Genomic DNA, 15,286 nt, shown 5'->3' on the forward strand with positions numbered 1-15,286 from the left:
TTCTAATGGGCTGGCCACATTGTCCAAATGCTGAATGTACGTTTGCCTGAAAGACTGTTTTGCGGAGAGCTCCTACAAGACAAGCTATTGTCAGAAGTGGAGGTCAGAAGAAGCAATACAAGGACTCTCTCAAGATCTCTCTGAAGTACTTTAGTATCAGTTGTATGACATGGGAGACAGTGGCATAGAACCATCCACAATGGTGTACCCTTATCAAGGAAGGTACTGTGCTCTATGAGCAAAGCAGAATACGGTATGTCTAAATGTACAGAGACATCTCCTTCCAAAATGTTTATATGGACTATTTGTGCCCAACCTGTGGTGGAGCCTTCTGAGCTCATACTGGTTTGCTCAACCACAGTCAGACACACTGTACATTGATCCCAATGTAGTGATGTCATTTTGGTCCACTTTGAGTTCTAAAGGACAACAACAAACCAATGCCTTCAATGGCCCTGGATTGAAGTCCTCCAAACCCACTACACAGTAGAGAGACAGGGCCCTGTGCTTTCAAGGAGTTATTGCAGTGTTTTGACAGGTTGCCCTTTCTTTCCCTTCCCTCATTCCCCGTCTTCCCCCCACCCCCCCAGGCATCTTGTCTTCTTATCTTAAGAGTTTCTGTTGTCTGTCTTACTATCTCAGTTTGCTATCAGACTTTCTGTTCCCTGATCCTTCCATTCAGAAATGATCTTTCTTTCCTTGGATTTTCATGTTCTAGTTTGTTATTATGTTTGTGTCATGTGTCCCTGACTATTCCAAGCTACATTGTAAGCTGCATGAGGACAAGGACCATACCTTGTGTACTTTTGTGTCTCCTCCTAACTAGCACAGTGTTTTGCACATAGTAGTAAGTGCTTTCCAAATGTTTGTATAATTGAATCTCCTGCTGTTCTCATAGCTATAGTCATATAATGCCTATGGAAAAAGTTTTATGTGCCACTGTTAGTGGAAAAAAATGTACATAAATGAGAAATGTAAATAAGTGTAACATTAATATTTTCTGAGCAAGTGAGAGAGGAGGATAATTGTGTGTGATTAGGTATGGGAAGATTGTGATTATTATGGAGAGACCAGAAGTATGTTCTAAACTGTTCTAGCCTTCTTTGACTTTTTATGCCTTTAGTAGATCTATTCTTAAATTAAGTTCTACCTTATAAAAAAAGGTTATGTTATCAGAGAAACACACTTGAAAATATTCAATGTTTCAGCCTTGTAACATAAATATAAAACAGTGGGTAAGAGAAAGTCTTTTAACCTCATAATGGCTTGTTACTGAATGCTTTTAAGAGATGGATTGAGCATCATCCCATGTGTTATCAATTTGTAGAAACTGAGAAGGTATAACTAGTACCTTCATGTATATGAAACAAAAAGTGTGACAAAGCCAAGGAGAAAACTGTTAAAGCAGATTTTTTAGTCTGATAGTTATAAAAATGTAAATATACTGGATTTTACTAAAGGAATATTCTTGTGTTTTTAGTATGATTTAAAAACAGAAACAGATCCACTTGTTGTTGTTATTTCTACCACTGGCACTGGAGATCCACCAGATACAGCAATCAAGTTTGTTAAGAAAATTAGAGACAAAACTCTGCCACCTGATTTCTTCTCTCATCTACGGTATGGATTACTAGGTAATAGAAGATAATTTCCTCTTGATTCATTGTAGTAACACTAATTTCAAGACAAGTATAAAAGCAAAGGCTGTAATTCTGTATTTCAAAAAGGCTGAACACTGAAGAAAATATATTTTTCTAGTCTGAAATAGTTTTTTTTCTTATTTACACTTGGAGCAACAATTGAAGGGTATATTGGTTTAAAATGCTTTCTAAGTAAAATATTTAGTATGAAATTTAAATGTGGAACTTGTGTTTTGGTCTTATTGATTGCCAAACCATTACCATGTAGATTTTTTTTCATAAATTAAAAATATTCCTTAAAGGGAGATAGCAGTGTTGTATAGTTCATTAATATTTTTGCATTTAGTCACAGATGTAGACACAGATGTAGAATCCAGAAACCAATGATTTGCACATTCGCAAACCTTAATTAAGGTTTAAATTAAATTATTCTTACCTTCTTGACAATTGAGAGGTTGGGGAGGAACACATGAGTGTGATCCTTGTGGGAAAAGAGAAGAAAAGTCCCCTATTCTGAAATAATTCCTTTATTTGTGGAATTGAGCTGTGTTCAGTCAGATGCTCTTTTCTGCAATGTGTAGACTAATGGCCGAGAGAAACCTTTCAGGAAGGGGACCTAACTCAGTCTCAGGAGGCATATTTTTCAGTCAATTACACAGGCCTAGTTAAGTAGACAGGAGTGTCTAAGAAAGCCATTGAGCTGTGTCTTCCCAAATGCTCATAACCAGCTCACTGGAGCCTGGATATACATCAATTATGCATACTTTCAGGTGAGTCAATAAAGTGATAGATAATGCAGAGGAATTATGGGGCAGAAGTAGCTGTTTTAACTCGTAAACCCTTAGAAAGGTAACATAGTTATAAAGCTTGATTTGGTCGGTGCTTAACACAATCTCAAGCATGACTTAGTGCTTTTCAAAGATGACAGGAGCTTTGTTTGAAGTTCCTACTGAAGATTTCAAATTTTTAATTTAGAACTTAGCTAGAACTTTGTCTTGGGCAGCAAATATGGAGAAGAGTGATTAGATTTAGGCAAATTACAATGAACAAAATAAAATTTGTCTTTCTTTCAAGTTCCTGACTATAATAGTCACAGTAAATTTTAAAATGACTAGGATTTCATGGAAAATAACTAAAAGAATCACTTTCAGAGCTAAAGCCAACTTAACAAGCAAATGACATTGCTTATAAAGTCAATTTAGAAAGCCAAATAAATTAATGCAAACTGAATCAAGAGACAAAGAACTACCGTGCTATAAATTTTAATAGGATTTTGCCTTTCCCACTCAGAACTTACCCTATCACAAATGTACTCCCTGAGCTATACCAGAAGAAAATATAAGAAGAAACAAGAGTCTTTGGGGTGGTATTCAGTCTGTTTGCCAGACTGTGAGAAGATAAGGTCATAAGTTCCCCTTGGACCAATGGTTTTCCAAAAAAGTATTCCCCTTGCGAACATAAACTTAATAATATCTCTTATTTTGTTAAAGCTGCATTAACACCTTATTAACTTGAATAAAAGCTCTTTTCAAGTCTTTCTCAATCTCCTTTGCTGGATCATTATCTGTCTCCTGTCCACTAATTGTCACAAAGACTTTGTCCTTGGGCATCATGTCTCTAATTCTTTGATGATCTCATTAGGTTCAACTTATCTTCTCTGTACAGATGATTTCCAGTCTGTGTTATCCAATCTTAATCTCTTTTCTGAACTCTCTTCCCACATTACCCAAATGCCTAGTAGTCAGGGATTCTTGAGCTAGTGTCCATGACTTTATTTTATTAACATTTTGATCACTATTTCAATATGATTGGTTTTGTTCGTAATCCTCTTTTGTGCACTTAAAAACATTAATCTGAGAAGGGGTCCAGAGGCTTCACAGGACTGCCCAAGGGGTCTATGACACAAAAAAAATTTAAAATCCCTGAATGGATGCTGCCTAAGTATCTCAAAATCAAATTTCCCCATTTCTCTTAGGAGCACTTCCATCCTTCTAGTCACCCAGTTTTGCAGCCCTGCATTGATCCTTGGCTTTTCCCTCACTCTCACTACTCATATCCAGTAAGATACAAAGTCTCTGCAAAAAGTTGTAGATTCTATCTCCTCAACTTCTCTCACATTGGGCTCTTTTTCTCCATTCATGCAGTCTCTACCCTACCTCTTGGATGGTCTATTAAATAGCTTCCCTGCTTCTCATAACTCCTTTCTGACTCATTGATCATACATCTGTCAGATTCATATTTCTAAAGCATAGCTCTGACCATTCTACTCTCCTACTCAAAAATCTTCAGTGGCTCTTTACCCTGGTGTTTAAATCCCTTCTGGGGTCTGGCTCCCATCTACATTTCCAGTCTTATTTAACTCTCTTTCACATAATTCTTCATTTCAGCCAAACTGGCGTATTAGCTGTTTCCCACAAATGCCATTCTATCTCCTACCTCCTTGTCTTTGAATGAGTTTGGAATGCACCTGTATAGAATATACTTCCTCCTTACTTTTGCCTAATAGATATTTGGAAACTGGAATTTAATTCATACACATTGTCAGGATCCCCATGCCAAGACCACCCCTCTCTTATTACTCCTCTATTAGGAGACACTGTTTTCCAGAGCTAAGGCCCAGCAAGGAGGCTGTGCCCTGAGCTTGGCATAACAACAATCCTTTGCCACCCACCCTCTGGATGAACTCAGCCACAGCGAAATCCCAGCATTGTTTCTCACTGGCACGAGGTATTTGTTCTCTGAGCTCGAGCAGGCACCTGTAGTACCCATGTTTGTTCATGAAGCCCTGCTGTGAATCAGACTTGTCTCAGTGTAGCTGTTACCCCTCATTGTCAGGCCTGCAGCTCATTGCATAACCATTGGTATATATATTGAGATTTTCCCTCACGAAAGTGGGTCCCTGGCACATGTGTCTAGTTTCCCACCTCCAATGGAATAAAGAAAGCTTTTTGCTTATGACCACTATTAGTTCTTTGGTTTTATTTTGTCATTTCAGAATTAACTGTGGTTGTGATCATCTCTGAGGTATTTGGTATTTTTAAAAAAAACTGGTGCACTTTAAGTTGCTTTCATTTCCAAATACATCCCTTTCCCTTCTCAGCAAGGCATCACTTTTTTTTTTGTTAATGCAAAAGCTTTTTAGCTTCATGTCATGAAATTGTTTTACCTTTTGTGATTACCATTATCTGTTGTTTGATTAAAAACTCTCTTTGGCCTTATCTGTGAAAGGAATCTGAACTGTCTTCTAACTGCTTTATGGCGTCACCTTTAAGATTCGGATCACATTTCTGTGTTGATCTTATTGTCTAATAGGGAGTTTTCCCCTGTGTAATTTATATTCTTGAGTTTATTGAATACTTGTTGAATTAATTTGTTTCTAAATTCTCCCTTGTAGTCTTTTCCATTGGTCAACTTGTTTGTTTTTAACCAGCACCAAATAGTTTAGATGGTTATTACATCTTTCCAGTATAATTTAAAGTCTGTGAGTACTATTTTCCCCTTCATGCTTTTTAAATTATTTCCCTAGAGATTCTAGACCTTTTGTTCCTCCAAATGACTTATGTTATTTTGTCTAGCTCTAAAAAGGACTTTATTGGTAGTTTGATTAACATAGCACAGGGGTGGGGAACCAGCAGCCTAGAGGCCACATGTAGCCCTCTACTTCCTCAAGTGTAGCCCTTTGACTGAATCCAAACTCGCAGAAGAATCCCCCGTAATAAACAGATTTGTTCTGTAAAACTTGGCCTGGATCAAAAGGCCCTACCCAAGGACTTAGAAGGCCACATGTGGCCTGGAGGCTGCAGGTTTCCCACCCCTGGCATAGTAAATAGTAAATTCACTTAGGTAGTACTGCCATTTTTATAATGTTAGTGAGACTCTACCATGAGCGCTTAGCTTTCTTCCAATTACAGAAGACATTTTAAAAATATGTTTTATAATTGTATTTACCAAAGTCCTGAGTGTACATTGATGCCTAGTTAATATTATGCATTTTTTAGTTCTTTCAGATGGAACTGCCTTTTCTTTTATTTCCTTCTCTATTTTGTTGCTGCTGTGCAGAAATACTGATGACTTTGGTGGATTTATTTTGTATCTCACTGCATTATTGAAGTTATGTAGTAGCTTAAACCATCCTTCGCAAAACTTTTTTGCCTGCATTTGACTTTAATTTTCTTTTCTTGCCTTATTCCTTGCATTTGTGGAACTGTATCAAATGACAGTGAGAAAAGAGGTCATCTTTGTCATTGTTGAAAAAGTTTTTAGTGTTTACTTATTGCAAATGCTAGGTTTTGGTTTCAGCTTTGTAGTTTTTATCATTTTAAAAATGGACTTTCTATGCTTGTGTTTTGTAGCCTTTTTTTTTATAAATAAGTATATTTGTCAAAGGCTTTTTCCTGCATCCATTGATGTAATCATGGTTTCAAGTTTTCCTTTTACATTTATTATTTTAATAATGTTGATCCATTCATATATCCATAGAATAAATCCACTTTAGTCTCTGAATAAATTTTTGGATGTGTTATGTTTTGGGGATAATATTTTAAAGTTTTGCATCAGTCTTCATTAGTGAAATTGATGCTTTGTTTTTCCCTTGTTTAGATTAAAGACTGTTCAACTCATAAAAGGAGTTTGATAGAATATTTTCTTTTTCAGTTTTTGAGAATAATTTGTTAGCATATGTATGAATTTATATTTAAATGTTTGGTAGAAATTCACTAAAATTTAGAGGGTAGCTCTTTAAATGTTTCACATTGCATGCTACTTATTTGTTCTGGTTCTTTAGGTCTGGGTGATTCAGAATATACCTACTTCTGTAATGGTGGAAAAATAGTTGATAAACGACTTCAAGAACTTGGTGCTCAACATTTCTATAAAACTGGGCATGCAGATGATTGTGTAGGGTAAGGTGATTTTTATCTATCCATATTTATTTTAATTTTAAATCACAGAAGAAAATATTTTTATTATACAGTGTAATATCTGGCCCATTCACCAAAGCCACCAAAAAGCCCATCTCTCCACTCGCTGAAACCCTATTTGATCACTCATTCATCATTTTCAGTAACTGATATTTTTATGTATCAGACCATTTAACATTAGAGTGATTTCTCTTGCCTTCCCTTTTCTCCCTCCACTCCTCCCACCCTTTGCTGACTCTGACTCTCTCAGCAATCAGTCCTCTTTAATCAATCAGTCAGCAAACATCTATTAAGTACCAACTATGTGCTCGGAGCACTGTAATGTGCCCTGGTAGTCTACTCCTTTAGAAGCCCTGTTGGGCTGTGATTTGAAAACCCTGTTTAAATTCAAATACTCATGTTTACATAAACCTGATTACCCCTTTGACACTGGGTCTCCTAGATAACCCTCTTTATTTTTGTATCTGCTTCCAAAACAGTTTTATCATACATATCTCTTGGCTCTAGTCATTCTCCTCAAAACCCCTCTGTCCTTACCCAAGAATCTAAATATAAACATTCCTTTCTATATATTTCAGCAGCCTCAGACCCTTAGCTTTTCAGCCTAACCATTTTACTGCCATTCTATTCTTTCCTTGAAAAATTGAAACATCTCAAAGAAGTTGCCCCTGATGCTTCACCTAATTTCAAAGTTCATAACACTGTTGTGCACATATGTCAATAGGTCTTTTTTATTTATTTATGTATTTATGTATTTGCTGAAGCACTGTTTTTTTCAGTCTTGTCTCCCCTAAGTCTACAGTGACAGAAGTGATGGGTAATCAGATTTTATGCCATATAACTTATGAACATTATGTCAGTGATAAGGCAAATGTCTTTGAAGTGCCTGTTTTCAAAATAAAGAACTGTTCTTACATTGTCAATTAACATCATTCATTAGCATTTACATTATTGCTTTTTTAAAGATATTGCTGAATTTTTTGAGGTGATGTTTCTGAAGTACTGACATTAACACTTTTTTGTAGGTACGCCTGGGTATTCCTATTGCAGTGAGTTACCCATAAGTAACTTAATTTTTTCTTTTGAAGTAATAGTTGATTTAGAGAGGCATTATTGTGAAATGGATAAAGTTCTTGACTTAGGAAGACCTGGGTTTATAACACATCTCTGACAGTTACTAGTTCTCTGATTATGGACAAATCACTTGACCTTAACCTTTCTTTTCTTTTCTTTTCTTGTTTTTCCCATTTACCCCACCTGATTAGATTTATTTTTATCATTACATCAAAGTCAACTTATATCCATCCCTTTATGTGTACCCCTTTAACATGGTGAAATAACAATAAAGTTCTCAAGGATTATGAGTGTCATCTTCCCTTGTAGGAATGTAAACAGTCTGCCCTTATTAATAACATGTTGTTTCTTTCTGCCCCTTAACCTTTCCGAACATCAGCGAACTTTCTAAAAACTCTTAAGTTAGATGGGTTGTAAGCTGTGTGCATGAAGGGAGTTCCTGCACTGACCAAATCCCAGGCCTTTTATTTATTGATGGGAATAGTTAACTAAGCATTCCTTGAAGGATTCTTGTACTTTGCAAAACATTTCTCCTTTAGGTTCCCAGTATATTTCTACAATCTGAGAAAAGAGATGTGACTTTATAGGAGTTCATTTAAATAAATTTTTGTTGGTGTTATTTGTTATGAGAGTTTGTCAAGTTTTGTATTTTTTGTTTGCCTTTTTTCTGTTTTTATTTTTAGGCACTTAGAGTAAATGACTTGCCCAAGGTCACACAGCTAGTAAGTGTCAGGTGTTTGGTCTGAAGGCTGGATTTGAACTCAGATCCTCCTGACTATAGGGCCAGTGTTCTATCCACTGAGCCACCTAGCTGCCCCAAGTCTTGTTAACTCTGCCCAGTTCATATATACTAGAATGTGAAACTGTCCTCATTTTTGATGAGTCTCTTTTTCTGTAATGATTTTTTCAGTTTAGAACTTGTTGTTGAACCATGGATTGATGGACTTTGGACTGCCCTCAACAAACACTTTGTGTCAAGTAAAGGAAAAGCAGATATGACCAGTGATTTCAGTACTACATCTAATATCTCCTTCCAGACTGATTTAGTTAAACCAGAAGTATTACCCATTGAGTCGCAAATTGCACTTCTCAAATTGGATGATTCAGGGAAAAAAGTTTCTGAGGCTTCAACACAAAATATCACCAATGTTCTTTCAGGAAGTTTAATTGAAGATTCTGAACCCTCACTTACCCAGTCAATACCACCCCTTTCACAGTCTGCTCTTAATATTCCAGCATTACCCCCAGAATATTTAGATGTCCAGTTTCAGGAGCCTCTTGGCCAGGTAAGAAGTGTAGCTCTGATATGTTACAGATTTAACTTCAAATGGCATATGAAGGAGGACTGCTATCTGCATTCAGAGAAATAACTGATAAAATTATGTATAGAATGATTTTACATATCTCTACATAGTTGTATCTATTGGTATTTCTAAGAGGGGGCAGGGTATGGGTAAGAAAAAAAGGAAAGAAAAAGAAAGTTACATGATAACTTTATTATATATGTATACACACACACACACTCACACCTATTTGTGTCTAATGGTGAGGAAGAGGAAAAAAGAAATTTACACAATAACTTTTACATATTTAAAAGGAATAGCAAATTGTACATAATTGATTTGCAGTTTCATGTGCAATCATCTTTTTTATTATACTGTGCTCTGGAAATGCTAGTTTTATTCCATAAATTAAAAAAAAAAAGAATGTCCTATACATTCCTGACTAGAGAAGTCTGTCTGGCAAGATTACAAGCTAAAAACACCAGAAGCTAGTATATAGTTCTTAATAAACTGAAATAAAAAGTAAAATATTTTCTGCCATCATTCTCCTGGTCCTGCTCACTTCACTCTTCACCATTTCATGCAAGTCTTTCCATGTCTTTCTAAGATCATTGAGCTCATCATTTCTTATAGCATAGTAGTATTCCATCACAACCACATGCCACAACTTGTTCAGCCATTCCCCAGTTGATAGTTATTCCTGCAATTTCCAGTTCTTTGCCACCACAAAGAAAGCTGCTTTAAACATCCCATTCACATTCAAAGTTTTCACTATTTGTGAATTTCCCTTCATCTTAGTTTTTACTTACCATTTTCCTTTTCAGACTCTTTTTACCCTATCCCTGTTACCTTATCTTCTCCAATTACCCTTTTATTCCTCATTTTGCCCTCCCCTCTAAAAGTCCCTCCACACCCTATCCCCTAGTTTTCTCACCTCTCTACTGTTCAGAATAGTTCCCCACCTTTCAGATATACTCATTGTTTTCTCTTTTATCTAGATGACAGTAAGGTTCCAACTACCAGCCTGCCCTGCTTCCTCTGTATTCTTCCTTTCATGCCCCATTTTTATAATATAATTGCTGTTTTACCTTTTCCCTCCTAATTCTGTTTTTTAATCACCCCATCACACACAACTCAGCCCCAACCTTTTTTTTCCAACTACCTTAGTAATGATGACAGTTTTAAGAATACTGATAACATTTTCATATATATATACATATACATACTCACACACATATATATTTTATATACATATATATACACACACACACACACACACATACATATATATATATATATATATATATAAATAAGTAAATAGTTTGACATTAATGGGTGCCTTATAATTAGTCTTTAATATTTTCCTTATATTTCTTCTGGATCTTTTATGTCAAATTTTCTATTGAGTTCTGGTCTTTCTGTTACAGATACCTGAAAGAATTTCGTTCATCAAATGTCCTTGTTTTCATTCAGGATTATACTTAACTTTACTGGGCAAGTTATTCTTGGATGGAACCTCAGGTCTTTTGCATTTTGAAATGTAATATTCCAAGACCTATGGTCTTTTGTAGTAGAAGCTGCTAGGTCCTATGAAATCTTGACTGTGTTTCAGCAGTAGATTGTTTTTTTTTTTCTTTTTGATTGAATTATTTTTTACCTAACCTGGGACCTTTGAAACTTGGCTATGACATTCCCATAAGTTTTCCTCCTTGGGTATCTTTCAGGTGGTGATTTTTTCTACTTCTACTTTTCCCTCCTGTTCTAGAACCTCAGAGCAATTTTCCTTAATCATTTCTTGTATTTAGATTCTTATCTCTTATATATCTATCTATATATCTCATATCTTATCTTATATCCAGTATCTTATATCCAAATTCTTTTCTTTATCATAACTTTCAGGTAGTCCAACAATTTTTATATCATCTCTCCCTGTTCTCCAGAGCAATTGTTTTTCTAATGAGATATTTCAGATTCTCTTCTATTTTTTCTAGTTTTATCATTTCTTACTGTCTCATAACGTCATTTGATTCCTCTTCCTCAGTTCTAGTTTTCAAGGAGTTATTTTCTTCCTTAAGATTTTGTATCTCTTTTTCCAATTGATTAAGTCTCTTTTCATAATTATTTTGAATTGCTTTTTTTTCTTATTTTTTCCTTGATCTCTCTTGTTTGATTTTTGAATTCCTTTTTAAGTTCTTCTAAGAGCCCTTTGGGCTTTGATCATTTGATGTTATTCTGTAGGTTAGGAGTTGCTTTTTTATCTCACTATTTTCCTTTGAATATGAATCCAGATCTTCTTTTACACCAAAGTAGCTATCTGTGGTTGGGCTCTTTTTTGAAAGAATGCCATGACAGCTTGGTTTCAGTTTTTCTAAAGCACAGAATGGTAACTTCTAGGGTTATCCCTGTCATTCTCCTCAGGGAAATGATGGAATTACTGCAGAGTGTTAAGATCATTTGGATGAAAGTCAATATGTAAATGAATATTATTCTCATATGTTTCATTGTTAGTCACATTTCATCAGATACAAATTCTCTTTCCAGGAGCAATGCCAAGTGTCTTTTACTCCAATGGATACAGTTTTCCAGGTTCCCATTTCAAAGGCCATCCGGCTTACTAAGGAGGATGCCATAAAAACCACTCTGCTGTTAGAATTGGACATTTCAGTGAGTTGATGACTTCACCTTTTCCTTTCATTTCTGGTAATTGGCATATTGTAGGCAACCTGACAAGTAAGGAAAATGATCAGGTGGTGCTTTTTTGCTCTTTTTGGTTATATTCTGAGAAGGAATCCTGTATTGGGAAGAAACAAAGCAGTGTAAAGAACATGAGATGTGAGGTCAGAAGACAAGCATCTCAGTTCCTCTTTTGTCACCTTTCTAGCAGTGATACCTTGGACAAATCACGCAGGCTTTTAAATCCTGCTTCCTCCATCTATAAAATGGAGATTACTGAACTAGCTTTCCTTATAGAAAACTAAGAAAAACTTTATTTCATCTAATTCTGAGTTTGCCTAAATTTAGAAACATTTTGTGTAGATAAATGGGTGATGAAATGTTTTTCTTACAAGGCATAATAAAAGTATCCTTTAGCTGACCTTATTGCAACTTTAAAATTCTTTAAAAAATAGAACCAAAAAAAAGTTTGTTTCACCTCTAACTTTATAAAATAAAAAGGTTATGTGCTTAGCTTTTCACCACAATCTAAACTCTTTAACTTACTGGTTTTATATTTATCCAGAATACAACATTTTCCTACCAGCCTGGAGATTCCTTCAGTATCATTTGTCCTAATGATGCTTCAGAAGTACAGGAATTACTTCAGAGACTACAGCTTTCAGAGAAGAGAGAACACTGTATTTTATTGAAAATTAAAGAGAACAACAAAAAGAAAGGTAAAGGACTTCCTTGTTCATTAGGAATTTGGAATGGTGCTACTTAGTCTGGTCACTGGAGAAAGAAGTGAGAGAATTAATGGAAATTTATATTCCTTTAGTTTTCTGTGAAAAACATGAAAGATGTGAGGATCATTTTGGGTCTCATCACATTTGAATGACCTTCACAGTTGAAAATTCAAGTAGCTTAATAGTTACCTGAGAATAGATATCTGGTATATACAGTCTTCACCCTTTTGTCGTTTTCTATTAGAAATGAAGGATCATTTTGTTGAGATAGCTTTGTACTTTAAAATAGTGTGGCATACTGTTGTGCTGAAAGATGACTGTCAGGTTGTTAGTTTTCATACAGATATAGATGAGTATGTTTTGATTAGAAATAGCCAATTATCTGATCTGATTCAGACACTTGCTGCTTCTTTCTTTGCTGCCGTTATATGATTTGTACTGTTTGTCAGCATTTTTATGTGAGTATAGGGGCAGAGGAGAAAAGGTAATTAAAATATTGTAATTCTGGTTTTTGTTAGTAGTTTCAAAGGTTATTGGTGAAAGCATATAGTACTTTACACATAATGGCACTCAATACAGATTTGTGTACTTGAATCACCTCAAAATGATAAGACTAAAGATGGAAATTACTAGTTTAAAGGAAGCATGTGTCCATTTTATTTTCTGTATTTTTCTCCCCTTATTGGCTGATTTGGGCTGAAATTTTTTTTTTAACTCTGAATTTATGTAGATCTTTTTACCTGAGAAGATCATAGTGTTATGAAATGAAAAAGTCTGTCTTTTAGCAGGGTTGTGCGATTTTCTATCAGAACATTAAAAATGTGCAATTATATAATTTTTGGGAAACTGGCTTAAAATTATTTTTTGTGTTTCATATATGTATACATATATATACACACATATATGTATATTTTTTCAATTGAGGGGACATAGAGTGAGCTTTTTTCAGTACTTCATGTTTAAATTTTAATTCGATATTTATCATTTTTTTTCCTTTTTGATGAACTCTGTCTCTCTATTGTATTCATTTGGGGGGAATTTTCTGACAGAATAATTTTATATCCTTATTCATAATATTATGCACATTGAATAACAACTGTGATGTTAACTATAAATATAGATAGTATTCATCTATTTATTTGAAAATTAAAATATTCATTTCCCTCTTCTTTATGTTATATCTCCAATGCCTCTGGGATTCCTCTTTTCGTCCTTCATTCTTAAAGGAGCAGCCATACCACAGCATGTTCCTGAAAGGGTCTCTCTTCAGTTCCTTCTTACATGGTGTCTTGAAATAAGAGCAATTCCTAAAAAGGTATTATCTTTCTTCCCTCTTTGCATTTTAGTACTTTAATTAATTACATACCTTTTGGCACTACTTAGGGCAGAAAATTTCTGAACAACATAATCGGTTCTTGACAATAATCTACTGTAGTTGAAATATTTATTATGTTAACCCAATAGATGAAAGCAATTTTTCATATTGCTTGGAAATCCTAAGAGTCCACATTTTTTCCCTTTTTTAACCAATTTTTCAGAAAATAATAATCAACAGTTATTAAGCATTTAGATATAATGCCATGTGAAAACACATTGTTGATGAATAATTTCTGTAGATGAAATTGGAAATTTTTTTAGCAGAAAATATGTGTTTTTTTAAATTGAAAGATCCACTAGATGTCAGTATTCTACAACATCTTACTGGGAAGATTACCTTTAATAAGTGACTATGTTGATATAACATACCAAACTACATTTTGCTAGATATCTCTTAAAAGCAGGAATAAGTAAGTCATGCTGTGGTTACAGAATACTCCTCAATACTAATATTTCTTTTTTCCTTTCCATTTTGTTCAGTTTACGTCATTATAACTTGCTAGCCCAAATGACAGTGTTCTCAGGAGGTTCATCATCAAATGTGACACGGGTCAAACTAGAGTATTCACTGTATAGAAAATATTTTTATCATATATACTAATATAATTCAGCTATAGCACTTCTGTATTAGAAACATTTCTCCCATGAGAGGGGATGTGGGGCAAATGTTCAGTGATTATATTTTTCCTTATGAAAGTCTCATTTTATTTATACATTCATTTGCAAAGTTCGTGAGTAAACTTTTTAAACCAAAAATCTGGCCCCCATTTGTGGCCTATGTTGCCAGACTCAAGCTGCTCTGTCATTTAGAGGCCTTCAGTATGCCTATATCCTAGTTATTTTTTAGCTCAGCATGCTTTGAATCTTTTGTGAAGCCTGATGATAAACTTTGAATGAAAGTTTCACATTCAGATAGCAGTCTTCCTTGGCATTATACCTCTCTAACCCCACAAATAAATTAAAATTTGAAACTAAATAAAACATCCAAGGTATATGTTAGGGGACACAGGGGGAGGTAGTTTTTTATCCTTAGTTAAAAGGCTTAAAAGTAGAATTGGAGTGAAACTGAACTGTTGATACACCTTGCAGGGGTTTGTACTTGGATATGTACAAGAAGTCCCATGCTTTGCTTGGCCATTTCTGGTTTTTCTTGTTCTTTGTATTGGAGCATCAGGTGTAGTTTACTCTGGGGGCAACTGGGATATGGAGGCATAAGGTGGATGTTGGATTAACTCAAATATAAGTATCATATATATATATAAAAGCTTGAATTACTAATAATAAAGATTTAATTCAAAACTTACCACTGAGCCTTCAAATCACATTTAACTTGATGGACAACTTGCATTGTGTTTTGCACACAGATTTTGTAACCTAACAGGTCACTGCAGGCTATGGCCAGAAATTAGAAGATAAAAACTGAGTTTTCCTAGCAGACAGTGAATTATATTTTCCTTTGGGTATTCCTGCTGGCTCTCCAGCTCATTTTTGGATAATTGGGCACATTTTCAGACAAATAATGAACGAGCTACCATGACAATCTAAGCCACAGAGGACACCTTCATTAAAATCTCTCTTTTCTCTTACCACAG

The 15,286-nt window shown here is 34.9% G+C and overlaps 1 protein-coding gene across 3 annotated transcripts in view; it reads left to right on the forward strand.

The window, feature by feature from the left end:
* The window catches only part of MTRR (5-methyltetrahydrofolate-homocysteine methyltransferase reductase), a 40,009-nt gene that overhangs the window by 6,104 nt on the left and 18,619 nt on the right, over positions 1–15,286 (forward strand). For all 3 annotated transcript variants that reach the window (XM_078153309.1, XM_021004397.2, XM_078153310.1), the window contains exons 3-8: positions 1,481–1,634; positions 6,424–6,541; positions 8,544–8,919; positions 11,458–11,580; positions 12,155–12,308; positions 13,544–13,632. In XM_078153309.1, the coding sequence (XP_078009435.1) occupies positions 1,481–1,634; positions 6,424–6,541; positions 8,544–8,919; positions 11,458–11,580; positions 12,155–12,308; positions 13,544–13,632 (1,014 nt within the window). The remainder of the gene's footprint in view (positions 1–1,480; positions 1,635–6,423; positions 6,542–8,543; positions 8,920–11,457; positions 11,581–12,154; positions 12,309–13,543; positions 13,633–15,286) is intronic.

The sequence above is a fragment of the Phascolarctos cinereus genome, unplaced genomic scaffold (genome assembly GCF_003287225.1).
Source record: "Phascolarctos cinereus isolate Bilbo 61053 unplaced genomic scaffold, phaCin_HiC Scaffold_4;HRSCAF=312, whole genome shotgun sequence".
Lineage (NCBI taxonomy): Eukaryota > Metazoa > Chordata > Mammalia > Diprotodontia > Phascolarctidae > Phascolarctos > Phascolarctos cinereus.